General features: G+C 43.4%; 2 protein-coding genes across 2 annotated transcripts in view; both read right to left on the reverse strand.

The window, feature by feature from the left end:
- Positions 1 to 4733: 4733 nt before the first annotated feature.
- LOC109374667 (interferon omega-1-like) lies at positions 4734 to 5522 on the reverse strand. The gene has a single exon (XM_019629435.1). It carries the CDS (start codon positions 5520 to 5522, stop codon positions 4935 to 4937), a length of 588 nt encoding a protein of 195 aa, XP_019484980.1. The 3' UTR covers positions 4734 to 4934.
- A 9551-nt stretch (positions 5523 to 15073) lies between these two features.
- LOC109374670 (interferon alpha-4-like) overlaps positions 15074 to 15445 on the reverse strand; it is a 2630-nt gene continuing 2258 nt past the window's right edge. The window contains exon 2 of the mRNA XM_019629436.1: positions 15074 to 15442. Coding sequence (XP_019484981.1) covers positions 15119 to 15442 — 324 coding nt within the window. The 3' untranslated portion in view covers positions 15074 to 15118. The remainder of the gene's footprint in view (positions 15443 to 15445) is intronic.

Raw genomic sequence — 15445 nt, forward strand, 5'->3', positions numbered from 1 at the left:
GATGGTGCCAACATGGGCCAGTGAAGCGACGTCCTCCACAACTAGACTGAAGAACAAAAGGACAGCAACTTGTCTGTTCCCCTCCCCCAGTTCTCCAGCGCTGTTCCCATCTACCAATTCCCCAATGAAAATCTTTTTTAAAAAAAAGAAGAGGAAATGACAATCTGATGTCATTTAAATTCGGGAGCCACAGATGTTGTCAGAAAGTGAAGCTTTCTGCTGCCTTCCAGTGCCTCCTCTTCATGGGTCCTGTCTTGGCTCTGAGCTGCACTGAGCATGCTCGGGCTTCATTCATCCTAATTGAAAATTTAATGTCTGTCCCCCCTGCTCCCTGGAGGCCACTCACCATCCCTGTCTTTCTTTCCTGAATCCACATTGCCAAGCACATTGTCACCTTTGGGTAGTCACCACCTCTTGGGTGACAGAATGAAGAGCACTGTGGGGATTACCCCTTAGTGCTAACCCTTCATCTGTTCTGATAGCACACAACTCTCTTGTGGGAGGGGATCATGATATCCACTCAGGTCCACACAATTTCCCATAATGTAGTTCTCTTGGATGATCTTAATTGTCAAAAAAATTGTATATAAACCCTGTGCTTTTCACGTTGTGAAAGGGAAGGTTATCTTTGACCAAAACAAAACTGACTTTAAACCCTTTAATCACTCCCATGATTTCCCAGAGAATGTTCACACATGGCTTGATGTCACATGGAAATGATATAACCTAATTCATACAGAACACGTGGAATTATGAAGATATAGGTTTCAGTAATCCACTCGGCTTCATAATATTTTAGACTCTTGTGATGGTTGTTTTTCTGTGTCATTTTGATTGGACCACAGGGTAACAAGACATTTGGTCAAACAATCTAAGTGTGTCTGGGAGGGTGTTTTGAGATGACATTAACGTTTAAGTAGATGGACTGAATAAAGCAGATCACCATTCTGATGTAAGTAGCCCTCATCTAACCAGTTGAAGGCCGGAATAGACCAAAAAGGTTGACCCTCGAGTCATCAAAATGACAAAATATAATTTAGCTAAATTCAGTATCACAAAACTGGAGTCTAAGGCTTATAGCAAAGGGAACAATGAAGGGCACAGAAGACGTAAAAAAGAGCACAACCCGATTGCTCTGGCAGGGGCTTAAAGGAGAATGAGTCTTCTCCACTGACCAGCCTTCAGCTGTGCAAAACCAGCCACATGGTTAATCTTTCATTCTTCCCCAGATGTAATCAATTTGGAGACAAGGAGGGGAAATCATGCCAACTGACTCACAAAAGACTAATTTTAAATAAGAGCACCGAATTACTAATTCCCTAATTCTATCTGACAGAACAATGGGTATTAGTCCTTTTCAATTGCATTTCAGTTGTATTTCACCTGATTAGTGGATCCATTCAAAAATGTGGGTCATCTCAGTATCATTAATACTCGAGAAGATGATAGAGCTGGAAAGTTATATGACTATTAAAATCAGGTTGATATTATTGAGCACCTACTATGGACTAGGTACTGTTCTAAGCACTTGCGATTCATGGCTCTGAACACTCCTTTGAGTACGTGCATTTATAAAACAGGTGATTCTCAAGCACCTTCATATGTCTGTCTTGTTCTAGTCATGTTAGTATGTATCAGTTACAAAAATGGGCTGATGTAGTTACTTTTGTTATCCCATTTATGAAGAAGGAAACAGAGCCACAGGGAAATTAAATAACTCTCCCAAGATCATAGCTTTCACAACATTTTGGAATTTAGGCTTTCTGACACCAGTCCAAGTTCTAAACAACATTATAGGAAATTTCACTGTTTATAAGAAACAAAGAAGCTGCTGAGAATCTGAGCATCATTTCTCCAGGACAGTCTTTGTGATGGTGAATTTCAAGTAGCAACTTGACTGGGTCAACAACCAGCCACGCGGCAACTGGCCTAAAAATGTAGCTGGAGGTACAGAACCACAGTGGAACCAGCCACCAGGATCACAGTTGACACCAGCAGACCACCAGCTCGGCCAAACAACACATCTGCAACTTCAGTGTACCTAACACACTTAACATCTTCCATTTACTCTGAAAATGAAAACCCCCATATTCCAAAACTTGCCCAGTTTCTTACATTCCAAGTTCTCCAGCTGCTGCTGGCTCTTACACTTGACAGTTCTTGATGCTTGCTTTAGTCTATTGAGCAAATGAGCTCATGTGATTGGTACAGTCTCCTCCTAGTGGAATCGGAACTTAGAAACACCTAAACATCAGTGCAGTGAGCCCCTGGATCCTATACCAGCTTGTGTGGTGTAGACATGTGGGGCGTATTGGTGCTGCAGCTACCTTTCATTGCTGTTTCTGTGCCTGGCTGCTCACCATGCTGTCTTGCCCAAGATGGGCTGGGAGGGTCAGGCGTGGATGCAATCACTCAGCTACCTCTAGCTGACACTGCTCAGGGATTCTCCACAGACATTCATAGCCACCACAGTGGTGACCTGGGTCTCCGTGGTCCTCTTCCGCAGCCACATGTACCTGGGGTAGGTGAAGTCCAGGGTCAAGGCAGGACCTGTGAGGGCTGGACAGGTAGGTCAGGGCAGCAGCGGCTCGGCTCTCACCCCCACCTCGGCCACAGCCAGCTCTGCCTCTAGGGTCTCCAACACTTTTCAACATATATAAACTTCTACGATATTATCATGAAAATATGGTAGTAACTCCCAGAGAGTGAGCACAATAAGGATATAGAGAATTCCAGGACAAAATGACATACAGAGCTTTCTAAGTGATTTTCACACTGAAATCAACAATTTAACAAAATGAAAGAGAGTCAATAAAATGATACACATATGTAAGTATGTGTAGATGTTTATTTATACACATCTACATCTACATACACATACATATATAGTTATGGATATGATACATATTCCATATGTGTGCCTTTTTCCTGCTGCAAAAGTCGTCCACACAGAAGAGATAGTAGAGGACAGAAAGATAAACGACAAAAATGTATGACAGTATTACTAAGATCTTCCCATGCACAATTTATAGACAAAAAAAATCTAAACCTTTGGCCACGTCAACCAGGCCAAGATTCAAGAAATTCTCCTAAATTGACACCTCTCCTTGCTACCTGAACAATTCACACGCCACACCACACACACACACACACACACACACACACAAACGCGCGCGCACACACACACACACACACACACTTCCTGATGAACTATGTTGAATACGACACTGTGCACGTTGTAGTAACTCCTTTGGAATTCTACCACTATTCATCCACTTCAATGAAAAAGCCTCTAGTTGTCAGTTGGCGATATTAGAATTCTCTAACAGAAAATACACCTGAACTCAGATTACTTGGAAGGGCTACCAATATCATCATTCAATATGATAATGGTATATTTTCAAACCAGTTCAGAGAGAAGCACCTATTTGGAATGAATTTGTGAAACTGGAAATTGACTGTTCACACTGATATTTAACCCCATCAATTATGACATTTCCTGTTCATTGGCACACCAATGCAGCTGCACACCCAGTTAGCCCAGCTCTAGGCCACAGTGTGGATAAGGATGGGTAGTAGCAGCTGGAGGAGGAAGCGCGTTTTTATCCCTTTCTCTCTTGATACCTGCCCATTGCGCGCAAAAAAAAAAAAAGCCTTTCCCTGCCTGAAGGTGTACACTTGTTTTTTTGTAATGATATCAGCTAAAAAATGTTGTGTTCAAGTCTGAGGTCAATTCTTGACCCAGACAGCCTGTTGTTCGTTTTGGGAGTGAATCTCCAGGAGGGAGTACGATTTGGGATTGGAAGAGAAGCCGGCCCTCCCACATTCGCCCTCCGCCATGTCACGGACGGCCAGCTGAGGGCGCACTTCCTATGTGAGGGCTTCATTAGCCCACACATTCAACTCAGTTCAGCGGATTCCTTTGACTGAGCACACCCAGTTCATCATTGTAACAATGGCATTCTCTCAGGTTCCCCAAATGTTCAGCAGGAGACTCACGGAAACAAACGTGCCTACAACGATTTTGAAAAACAGAGCTCCTAGTCAACTTTTGTCCTCTCCCTGTGGCTTTCTAATTTAAAGAGAAAGCATGAAGCTAGAAACCTCAAGGGAACCAGAGCACTAGTGTGGACTGGCCTCAGGATGGAGGGAGTGAAGCGATTGCCTAAGGGAGTGAACGCATTCAGTAGAGCAGGACTGGGAGGAGCATGGGAAGAAGAGTACCAGGTGCAGGGACCAGCCAATCAATACCACACATCTGTCCCACTCCATTCTAGATGACTCCTCTCACATGTTTCTACCCAGCACTCTTCACTAGGTGCATGTGAACACCTCTGACATATGTACTGAACGTTTTCCATGTTTTCCAGAACTCTTCTCAATCCCATGGAAGTGCAGCTTTTGGCAGGCACTTTATGACAAGTGGTAGAACGGTCCTATAGGACTTAATAGAGAAATACTACAATGAAATAGATTTATATAACAAAATAAGGATTTAGGATTTCAGAATTTTAAAAACTCCAAAACTTTTCTTTGATCAGAATTTAATAAATAAAACAATGTAAACTGAACATGGAAAGGTAAACATGTTTTGTAAATTGTAATGCAATATAAATATGAATACATAATTACATATGCTTTCAAAAATTATAAATATGATAGATGCCAGAAGGACTGGAATAATACATAAATAAATAAATAAACAAACAAACAAAGACACACACTCACACAAACAAGCACAATGGCAGTCACCTCTTAGGGACCCATGACACTGGACCTGAATTTTTTAACATATTCTTGATGAATGCTCTGCCAAAAGAACTGCTACATTAAATTCAATCAATTCTGTAACTGAAGCCTAAATAAGAGCCTTTTGAAATCACCAGAAATACATGTGCAAGGATGATATGGCACATTCATCAGTGAGAATCATTTCAAGGTGACCCCAGGTCTCCATCCTTCTTCCTTAACCTTTCTTGCAATTTTGTTGATGAAGAGAAGCAAGTCATGATTTCCTCTCTGACAATCTCCCAGGCACAGTCACTGTATTTCTTCTCTTTCAAGTAGAGACGGATGCGCAAGAAGTACCTCTTCACGGCCAGCGTAGGGTCCTTCTTTCCCAGGGCAGGTTCTGCCTGTCCCGTCTCCTGCTCCAAACAGGTGTCCAGGTCTTGCAGCTGCCAGTGGAGTCCAGTGCGGAGCTTGTCCAGCAGGGTCGTGTTCCAGGCAGCAGAGGACCGCTCTGTGAGGAAGACTCTGGAGGTCTGCCAGAGCAGCTCGCACAGGACAGAGATGGCCTGGGTCTCCTGCACCTGGCTGCCATCCACCACCTCCTCGGGGAATCTGAAGGCTTTTCTGTCATCCAGACAGAGGGAAGGAGAGATTCTCCTCATTTGTCCCAGAAGCACGATGTTCTCCCTGGTGACCAGGACGTGGTTTGGAGACAGGTTGCAGCCCAGAGATCCCCCAGGGCCATAGCTGATCACCACCAGGGCCGTGAGGAGAGAGAGCGGGAGGGCCATGGAGAAAGGTGGGTGCTGGTGGCCTGGCTGAGCTGAGCGTCTGATGAACCTTGGACTGCAGGTTCTCTGATGACATTCTTTCCAAGCACGGCCATTAAATAGGGAAGACAATAATTTTCATTTTCTAAACATTTCTCTGCACTTCCTTATTTTGTTTTCATTCATGTGTTCTCTGTGTGGTCAAAGAAGATATCAGTCTACACTATTAATTTTGCAATAGGAGTTCTTAAGTTTTTCATAAAGCACAAATATGCCAATCAAAATGGATATTTATCAATCCAATGAGAAGTGTCTTTGTCCAAAAGTCAGAACTGTATGTAGGTTTGAAAATACTCAAACATGTGCACGTACTCATGTACTTTTTTACTACATAAATACTGCTCTTCTCTGCCTTAGAAACAAATTTTGCCTTGAATCTGGGCAACCTTTTTACCTCCTTACTTTATTTACAGAGGGAGACAGGCTCCCTCAGCCATGGGGTTTGTGTATTTTGTAGGCACTTACCATACCATGTATAGTAAATAAGCCCTTTAGCACCAAGGACTGGGATTTGTTTACTATTATATTCTCAGCAGAGGCTCATTATCATAGTGAGTAAGTTTGTGGGATGCTTCTCTGCCTTCTAGAACACAATCATGCAGGTCCATGTGGTCCAGTGACTTCACTTGGGCCACAACGTCAGGACTAACAGAGACATAGCCCTTTCTTTCCACCGTGTCGTAACTGGCCTATAGGGCTCCTCAGGTGGTGCCAATACTTCCAGCAGGAATCCTGGTTCTTTTCTGGTGCATGTAGGTTGGTGATTCTAATAACAAGATAACATTGTTTTCCCTGCACCGACTCATTCACACAGGCGGTGTCACCTCTAGAAAGGCTTTCCCTCTGAAGTGACAGAGTGTCCTCAACCCAAACTCTCCTGACTGGCTCCCTGAGGGCAGGCTGACCACATGCTGAGGACTTTAGGATTCCCCACTGTGGAGAGACTGTGTCTTTGTTGGCAAAATAACCATTTTTCCAGGATCCTGGCCCTTCGCCCGGGACGTCTGTGTTGTGCACCCTCGTTCTCACTGGTGCCCTCCGCCAGACCCATTACCCAGGTTATCAAGCGTGAAAGCAGACCTCAGTGCTGATACCAAATTTATTTTTTCTAAGTGGGTGGATGAAATAATTATTCAGTTGTAATTATTTCACCTTTAGTAGGCAAATAATTTTTATTTTTCCAGTACAGCTTTTATTGTTTCATTCTTTTACTTCAGTTATTGGACACTTGTTATGCCTACAATTTCTTGGCTAGGTACAGGAGAGCCAATGATGACGTCTCTCAGCAGATACATACAGGACAGAAACTAGCGAAGTTCAGTTGTTCATTCAGTCTGCGTATTTCTATTGGGCTCCTTTGTTCATCCTTCTCATTCTCGTGCTCCGAGGGCAATGAAGCCCAGGGTATTACATCAGGGAGACATAGCCTCCTTTCCTTTATGTATTCGTGCTATTTCATTTTAAATAAAAAGCAGCAATATCAAAAATCTTAATATCTTATTTTTTTGCAATGTGTTTCACTAGACATACTCTGTCTTGCTCCTGTGGCATAATCTGTTTCATCCTGTGGCTAATACAAACAAAAGGAGGCAGAAGAATGGCAAAGGGGCTTCACTGTGTTTCTCTGTAATTTCCAAGATTTCAGAGATTTTGTTTCTCACTTCAGCTTTCCTAGAAAGCAAAACTTGACAGTTGTTTGTGGGCAAAAACAAAACAAATGTAATTCAGGATGTCATGAAAGTGCAAGAAGGGAAGTGACTTTTCTGATGACAAATGACCAATTATAAGTTTGCAAAATTTAGTGTGGCCAAGTTGGGGACCTGGAGCTATGGCAGAGGGGAAGGAGGAAAGCCAGTGTTGAATTACAGAATCAGGAAATGGCTGCTTCTGCCAGAGGCTCACAGAGGAGCACCTCCTGGGTCAATGATCAGCCCTCGGGTTGCAATACCAGCCACTTCATTTTTCTTTCATTGAATCCACATGTGATCAGCTGAGGAGAGAAGGGAGGAATCACACCAAGCAACTCTCAGGAGTCTGGTCCCCTGAGCCCCAGTTGCTGGAACACTAACCCTCTCTGGTAGGACTTTAGACATTAACCCTTGCCTGAGCACCCTATCTACTTAAGAAATCCACTCAGGCAATTAAAAGTTTGCCTGAGAAATCCAGAATGAAGAGAGAGGGAATTAAGAAAAGATTCAGCTCTTAATCTGGATAATAACGACAGTGGCATTCCAAATGATAACACCAAAATTTATTGCATGCTAACTATAGACTAGCCACGGTTCTAAGACCTTTGAGATAATTAGCTAAATTCTGAATAACCCTAGTTATTACACTCATTTATGAAACTGTTTCCAGAGAAATATACATCTGGAGGGATGAATTTTTCTGAAAGTACCAAAGATTCAAGGTCAAAACGTTAAGGAGGTCTGAAATAATGACCTGTCTAGAAGGGCCTGTCAAAAGAAGTGAAGGACTGAAATGGGCATGGGAGTGATGAACCAGGAGAGGCCATGACATGAAATCAGAAAAGTAGGGAACGTAAGTGATAAAGGATTTCGAGTTCCTCTTCAAATGCCAAAGAATTGGTGTCTATTGTTTGGTATGTCAACAGGGAGTGGTATGTATGAGTCAACTCAACTGACTGACTTTTAAGAAAAAGTGGACAGAATTCTTTTTTTTTTTTTAAGATTTTTATTGGGGAATTGGGGGGATGGGAACAGTGCTGGGAGATCGGGGAAGGGGAACAGACAAGTCGCTGTCGTCTCGTTCCTCAATCTAGTTGTGGAGGACGTCGCCTTACTTGCCCAAGTTGGCACCATCATTGCGCTCTTCCCTGGAGAGGAAGATCAGTCGCCAGCTTCTGGACGGCCGCTCACTGCGGCTGCTGGCCGCTCACGCTGGCTGCTGGCTACACACGGTAGCCCATGGCAACCCACTGCCACAGGGACTGCAGCCTACGCCGTCGCCAGCGACTCACGGCAGCCCAGCTCCAGGTTGAGCTGTTGTTCAGCATCTTAGCTGTGGAGGGCAGTGTTCACTGGCCCTCATATGTGGGATCCGAACCGGGGCCCCCTGGCATCCCAAGCGAGTTCTTAACCATCGCGCCACTCGGCCGGCCCGACAGAATTCTTTTTAACTAGTTATGAGGGAGTGGATTTTTCTGTCAACTGAACAGAAGTGTGCACCTGGCACTGGAGTAACCCTCGTCCCTTCCAATACTCAGAACACGGCTGTGGTATCAGTTTCACGGGTGCTGAGGACACTGCTATTGGCCTTGTCTCTGTGGGAGAACTCTGTGCTCTCAGCATCCACTTCATCTTCTCCCCGCTGAATTGGAATGACCTGGAGAAATAGCTGACTCAGTGATGCGCATTCGTTTCTTATTGTTCCATGTCCTGAAGATCTACCTGCCTGCTGCAGTCCACACTTCAAGCGTCTATGATCTCCTTCCAAGTTGTGGAGCTGCTGCTGACTCTCAACACCACGTTTCTAGATGTGCACTGTGATTTATTTGGAGCAACTGTTTGTCGTGGTACAGCCCCGTCGTAGTGGAATCAGAGGTGAAACAGCCTAAACAGAGGCCCAGATGAGCTCCTGGGTTCTTTTTTGAAAAACTTCCAACTTTCTTTTAAGAGAGTCTTCATGCACCTTCCGAAAGGAGTTATTTCCAACGTCCTGCCGCTCCACACCCACAGCAGCAGGCTCTAAGCTGTGAAGTGGCCTGAAGGAACAGTAAAGGGAGTGACGATTCAGGAGGCTCTGGCCAGCTGAAGCCTAGAGAGGTACCCTGCCTGCAGCTGGGGGGACTCTCCCTCTCCAAGATACAACAGCTGAGGAAGTGGGCTTACTCAAGTATTGGGGTGGGTTCTTTCCAGTACAGAGCCTCTCGGTAGCTCTAAAATGTAGGTTGAGGATCAGACAGTTGCGTGGAAGGGAAAGAAGCCTGCTTTCTGTTTGATTGTCGTTGTCCCTCTTGGCCAATAGGTGGCTCTCTTCCTTTGTAAACATTTTCGTAGTCCCCACAATAAAATGGACCCGACAATCTGGTTTCTTTTACCTCCAGCTACTGTTACATCATGGTAACAGGGACACTCCGCAGTTCCAAAATATCCATCGGAAAGAAAAATAGTCTCTTATATAGGAGTTTCTGAAACACCTAGAATTCTCATTCAACTGTTGCTTTTAATTGGTGGCTTTGTACTCTTAAAGGGAAATTGGTGACCAGAAACCTGAAAGGGGCAGGAAACAGCTGTATGGTTGGGCCCTGCAGGTGAAGGAGGAGTGAGTGAGGAGAGCACGCTGGGGATTCCTACACTGGAGTAAGAGGAAGTGGTTGTGATATGGGAACAGAAGAAGGGGATTCAGAAAAGCAAGGAGAGAAGGAGGTTTAGAAGACTAACTTCTCTTCTACATAGTTATGCAAGCCGCCATTTCCTAACTGTACACTCAAATCAGACTTATCTTGATGTGAATAGTGACTATACTTTAGACTTCATACAGTTTCCAGAATTCCATATTGTAGACTGTCATGCTTTTGCAGATATTTTCTGAGAGATGGGAGAGTTCACTATTCTGATATATCATGTAAGACAGTTAAGTTCGTGAATTCATCCTAGAAAAAGTGCTACATACCTCATTGCTGAATAGCAATATGGTCACCTTCGAAGTACTCCCCTTGGGAAGCTATGCACCGATGCCAGCGCCTAGTCCACCCTTCAAAGCAATTTTGGAACTCTTTTTCTGGAATGGCCATCATAGCTGCGTCGTATTGCCCTTGATGTCCTGAATATCATCAAATGTCTTCCTTTCAATATTTCCTTTATAGTTGGGTATAGAAGAAATCATTGTGGGCAGATCAGGTGAGTAGAGAGGATGTTCCAATACAGTTATTTGAATACTGGCAAAAACCTCCCTATCGGACACTGTCCTGTGAGCTGGTACATTGTCATGATGCAACAGCCATGATTTGTTGAGAGAAGTTCAGAGCGTTTTTGTGTAATTTTTCATGCAGCCTTTTCTGCACTTCCAAATACTTGTAGTAAGGTTGCTTAACTGTTTGTCCAGTTGGTACAAACTCTGAATGAAGAATCTCTCTGATATCAAAAATCCATTTTGACTCTGGATTTGGACTGACGGAACATTTTTGGTCGTGGAGAATTGGCTGACTTCCATTGTGCACTTGGACACTTTGATTCAGGGTCGTATTGGTACCCCATATTTCATCACCAGTGATAACATGGCCCAAAACATCGTCTTGCCTCTCTCAAAGTACTTGGCACACATCGACTCTCCTTGATTTTGTTCATCGGTGAGCTCCTTTTGGACCATTTCGCACACACCTTTCTCATGCCAACATTTTCAGTGAAGAATTTCCTGTTTCTCTATCAATGTTTATTTAGGCTACAGTCAGCCGATGATTTTGACACACTACTCAACACATTTTTGCAATGTTTTCATCAGTTCTGCTCGTTACTGGCCACCCTGACGTCTCTTAATCAGTGATGCGTTCTCTCTTCTCAGAAGAACATTTAATCCATGTGTACACTGCCGTTTTCTTCATGGCATTATCACCATAAACTTGGACTATCATGTCCCTGATTTCACTTCTGCTCTTGCCAAGTTTAACAAGAAATTGAATGTTTGTTCATTGTTCTAATTCAAGCTCAGACATTTTCGTGACAGCACCCAAAAACACACGACAATAATGAACGCGACTCAGCAAGACACTGCCACACATCGACACGAACTCAGCTGTGAGACACTGATATACCAAGGTAATGAAACCTTACCGAGTTTTTTGTACAGTGCTGCTGATAGAAGCACACGGTTGCAAGTTCGCAAACCTAATTGTGAGACCTCACATCTGTAATCAGGAAGAATGCAAATAATGTTAAAGAACATGAGAATTCTTGGCATATCCACCTGGTCTTGAAAACAAAGTGAGGGAATCCTAGTAAATACTAAACTCAGTTTGATAAAGGAAGAAATTCGGAAAACAATTACCAAACCACATAATCTCTGAGACACTATTATCTGTATTAATTAAATAATTAATAATCAGGGTATATCTGCTATTCATATTGTGGATGAAGCTTTAAATAAGTAGTTCTAGGTAGATTACTTGGCAATCTAAGAGGAAATCAATGTCAAATCTCATTTCATACCATAGGCAATAATAAAAGCTTGATGAAATGGAGAATGAACAATAAGATTAGATTTTTAAAAAGAGAGTAAGCCAGGGACACTATCGTAAGCTCATGAGAATAGCTTACCTACGAAAGAAATGCTCATTGCTTTTCAATATATACACATTTCTAACTTCTTCATACAAAACAGGACATGGCTACAGAGACTTTCCTGGCAAAGTCACTGAATGCAGCCAGATCTCAGGATCTCCTCACGCACAAACCAACAAAATAAGGAGAATTAAGTAGCATATATAAAATACATAGGCGGCTCTCAAAGATGGGAACAGGAATAATATTTTAAACATGTTATGACACCAATTGGGGGGGGGGCAGAGTGATAGTTAATTTTATGTATCAAGCTTATTTAGGCCACGGTCCCCATATATTTGGTCAACCATTGTCTAGATGTCTGTGAAGGCATGCTTAACACGAGACTATAGGCTTTTAACATTTACATTAGCAGACTTTGAGTAAAGCAGATTACCTCCCTACTGCGGGTGGGCCTCATCCAATCAGTTGAAGGCCTTAATTTTAAAAAAGTCTGACCTCAGGATAAAAAGGAATTCTGACAACAGACTGCCTTTGGACTCAAACAGCAAGTCTTCCTAGGGTATCGAAACTGTTGGTCCTGGTTCTGGAAAACCCTGAGTAATTCTCTGGGAAACAAAGTATTCCCAAGCACTGTGCATCTCCTGAATTTCTCCATCCTCCCATCCTCCAGAGGGGAGGACAATACAGCGCAGGACACAAATCTGTGGAAATTTAACTAAGGTCCTGGACAACCCCAAGGTGGAGGGCAGCAAATCCAAATGTGGAGCATGTTACCTAAGGAAAAGATGGGAGATCGCTCCACAGTTGCAGGCCCTTCCTGCTACCTTAGCAATCACACATACTTCCTGGTGAAATACCGCAATGAGCATAATTTGCTGGTGATAGAAATTCCTCTCAGCTTATACCACAATTAATACATTGAATAAATGAAATGTCACTAACTCTCAAGTGACACCGATACCATTCATTCACAATCCTTAGTTTACATCAGACTTCTCCATTTTGCTATCTATCTAGAGGTTTTATTACTGAGTGAAAGAGATGTCAAGATCATTATTCAAGGTAGCAATGAGAATAGTACTCTATTTACTCATAGTTGATGTCTGATATTAAGAATAAACCTGTGGGGGCCTACCGAGTGGCGCGTTGGTTAAGAGCTGGCTTGGGACGCCAGAGGGCCCCAGTTCGGATCCCACATATGAGGGCCAGTGACACTGCCCTCTACAGTTAAGATGCTGAACAACAGCTTGACCTGGAGCTGGGCTGCTGTGGGTCACTGGCGATGGCTAGGCTGCAGCCCCTGCTGCAGTGGGTTGCTATGGGTTACCATGTGTAGCCAGCAGCCAGCGTGAGCAGCCAGCACCCTCAGTGAGCAGCCGTCCAGAAACCGGCGACTGATCTGCTTCGCCCAGGAAGAGCGTAATGATGGTGCCAACTTGGGCCAGTGAAGCAACGTCCTCCACAACTAGACTGAAGAATAAAAATACAGCAACTTGTCTGTTCCCCTTCCCCCAATTGCACAGTTAAAAAAAAATTAAAAAATAAAAAAAAGAATAAACCTGTGAAACTAATATTGTACTATTGAGAGTTGTATGATCAACGTTTTAAGAGATTCTCCTGAATAGCTTTGAGTTCCATTACCAGGTTGGCAGCTCTGCCTGCCCCACAGCCCTGTAGTGTGTGGACGGGGTGATTCATAGGGAGACTCTGGTCTACACAGTAGGTTGTAGGCAAGGAACACATCTTTCTCTGGCCCTTTAACTGCCCAGTCCCAAACAGTCCACTCCCAGCTGGGAACCAGAGTCTGACACTCCTTCTCTTTGCAATAGACAAAGGGTAAGGCTACAGGCAGACCCAAGACAGCAATAGAATGTATCGTCACCACGAAGTGGCCTTGTTTCGTAGCATGAAGAGACGTCCACAGGAAGTGGTAGGATCAGCCTAGGTTAGGAGCCTACCCTCCAGTCTTTTTCGCTGACTTGCTGCGCTTGGCCACCAGGCAGCTCTTTTTCCTCAGAGGAGCTTCCTTAGCCCACGCGCAGGCTGCATCCACTTTCTGTTTTCTTTTAGCTATAGTTACTATGACATCACACTCAACGGACAGTAAAGAAAGCCTCTCATGCAGATGTTTGTGCAAAACCTCAAAATTTGATACGCTTTTGTTTCTACTTGTAATGTTCTGCTCTTTAGGGAAACCTCTAAGCTGAAACCACAACGGAACAGAAAGCAGTTGTGTGAATGGGCTCCAAGGTCAATAGAGTGAATGACAAGTGTGTTGCTGGGGTTTCTACCTTGGAGAGGAAGGAATCTACTGTGCTATGGGGTGTGTCCTGGACTGTGCCAGAGGCTGGCATCATTAACTCTCATATTGCTATGCCCTTTAGCTAGATATTTATTTCTCTCTCTCAGATATTAATACAAGCCACCGTTTCATCACTTAGAGAATAAGACACTTCTTTGAAATGAGGAATGACCATTTTTCAGCCTTCTCTAGAATTCATGACAGAATTCTGTTTTTTTGTTGCCTCTTTTTAGGTCTGTTACTGAAGTTAGGATACGGGTCCTAAGAAAATGATAGAAACAGACATGTTATATGTGGATATGGTGGTGAGAATATTCATTGTTTTTCCTTCTCAATAGAGCATTTAACATAGCATATTAATTTTGATCACTGCTTTTAGGTTTGTATCCCCACAAAAATCAACAATACAAAACATCAAGAACCTTCTTTGTTAGGTTCACCTCTGTTCCTGAGGATGACACACCATCTGACTTAGAGAATTTAATAGTTACCTAAAATGAAAACATAATATGATGGGTAAACAAATTGTGCCATCCATTCTTTAACCAAGTTGCACAGTCAGGCTTGGTGTTTCTCTTGAAGAGAAACTAAGACAAGAAGTTTACTATCGTAAAATTTTTAGAAACAAAAATATCACAAATGTAAACAATGAAATAGAAAGGATGCATTTTATTATATCACCACAATGTAAAGGTGCATGTGCAAGATATGATATGAACAAAAGTAATTCAGATCTTATAAATATATAGATAAATAAATAGTAAATAAATATTAAAATCGATGAACAGACCCATCAGCATGGGCATCTGTAAGTGCCTACTCCCTGTGGAGTGGAGCATGACGTTATCCAATACTCCTGAAAATGTTTGACAAAGTGATGGCATTCATGTCATGATTACAGCACAAGACGAAAGACCCTCTTTGACAAGGTAAAACACAAGGAAGGGTGATATGAGTCAGTGAGAATGATCTCCATGTTGAACCAGGGGTCATTCCTCATTCCTTCATCTTTCCTAGGAGTTTGGTGAGAAAGAGAAGGCTCTCATGATTTCTGCCCTGACAACCGCCCAGGCACAAGGGCTGTAATTCTTCTGCAGATTGAGGGTGATTCTCCTGAAGTATTTCCTCACAGCCAGAATGGAGTCCTCATTCATCAGGGGAGTCTCTTCCACCCCCACCTCCTGCGTCACACAGGCTTCCAGGTCATTCAGCTGCTGGTCAAGTCCAGTGCAGAAGTTGACTAGGAGGGTCTTATCCCAAGCAGCAAAAGAGCCCTCTATTCTGAAGCGGTGGAAGGTCTGCTGGGTCATCTGGTGGACGACAGAGATGGCTTGAGCCTT

This window comes from Hipposideros armiger, unplaced genomic scaffold (genome assembly GCF_001890085.2).
Source record: "Hipposideros armiger isolate ML-2016 unplaced genomic scaffold, ASM189008v1 scaffold_855, whole genome shotgun sequence".
In the NCBI taxonomy this organism is placed as follows: domain Eukaryota; kingdom Metazoa; phylum Chordata; class Mammalia; order Chiroptera; family Hipposideridae; genus Hipposideros; species Hipposideros armiger.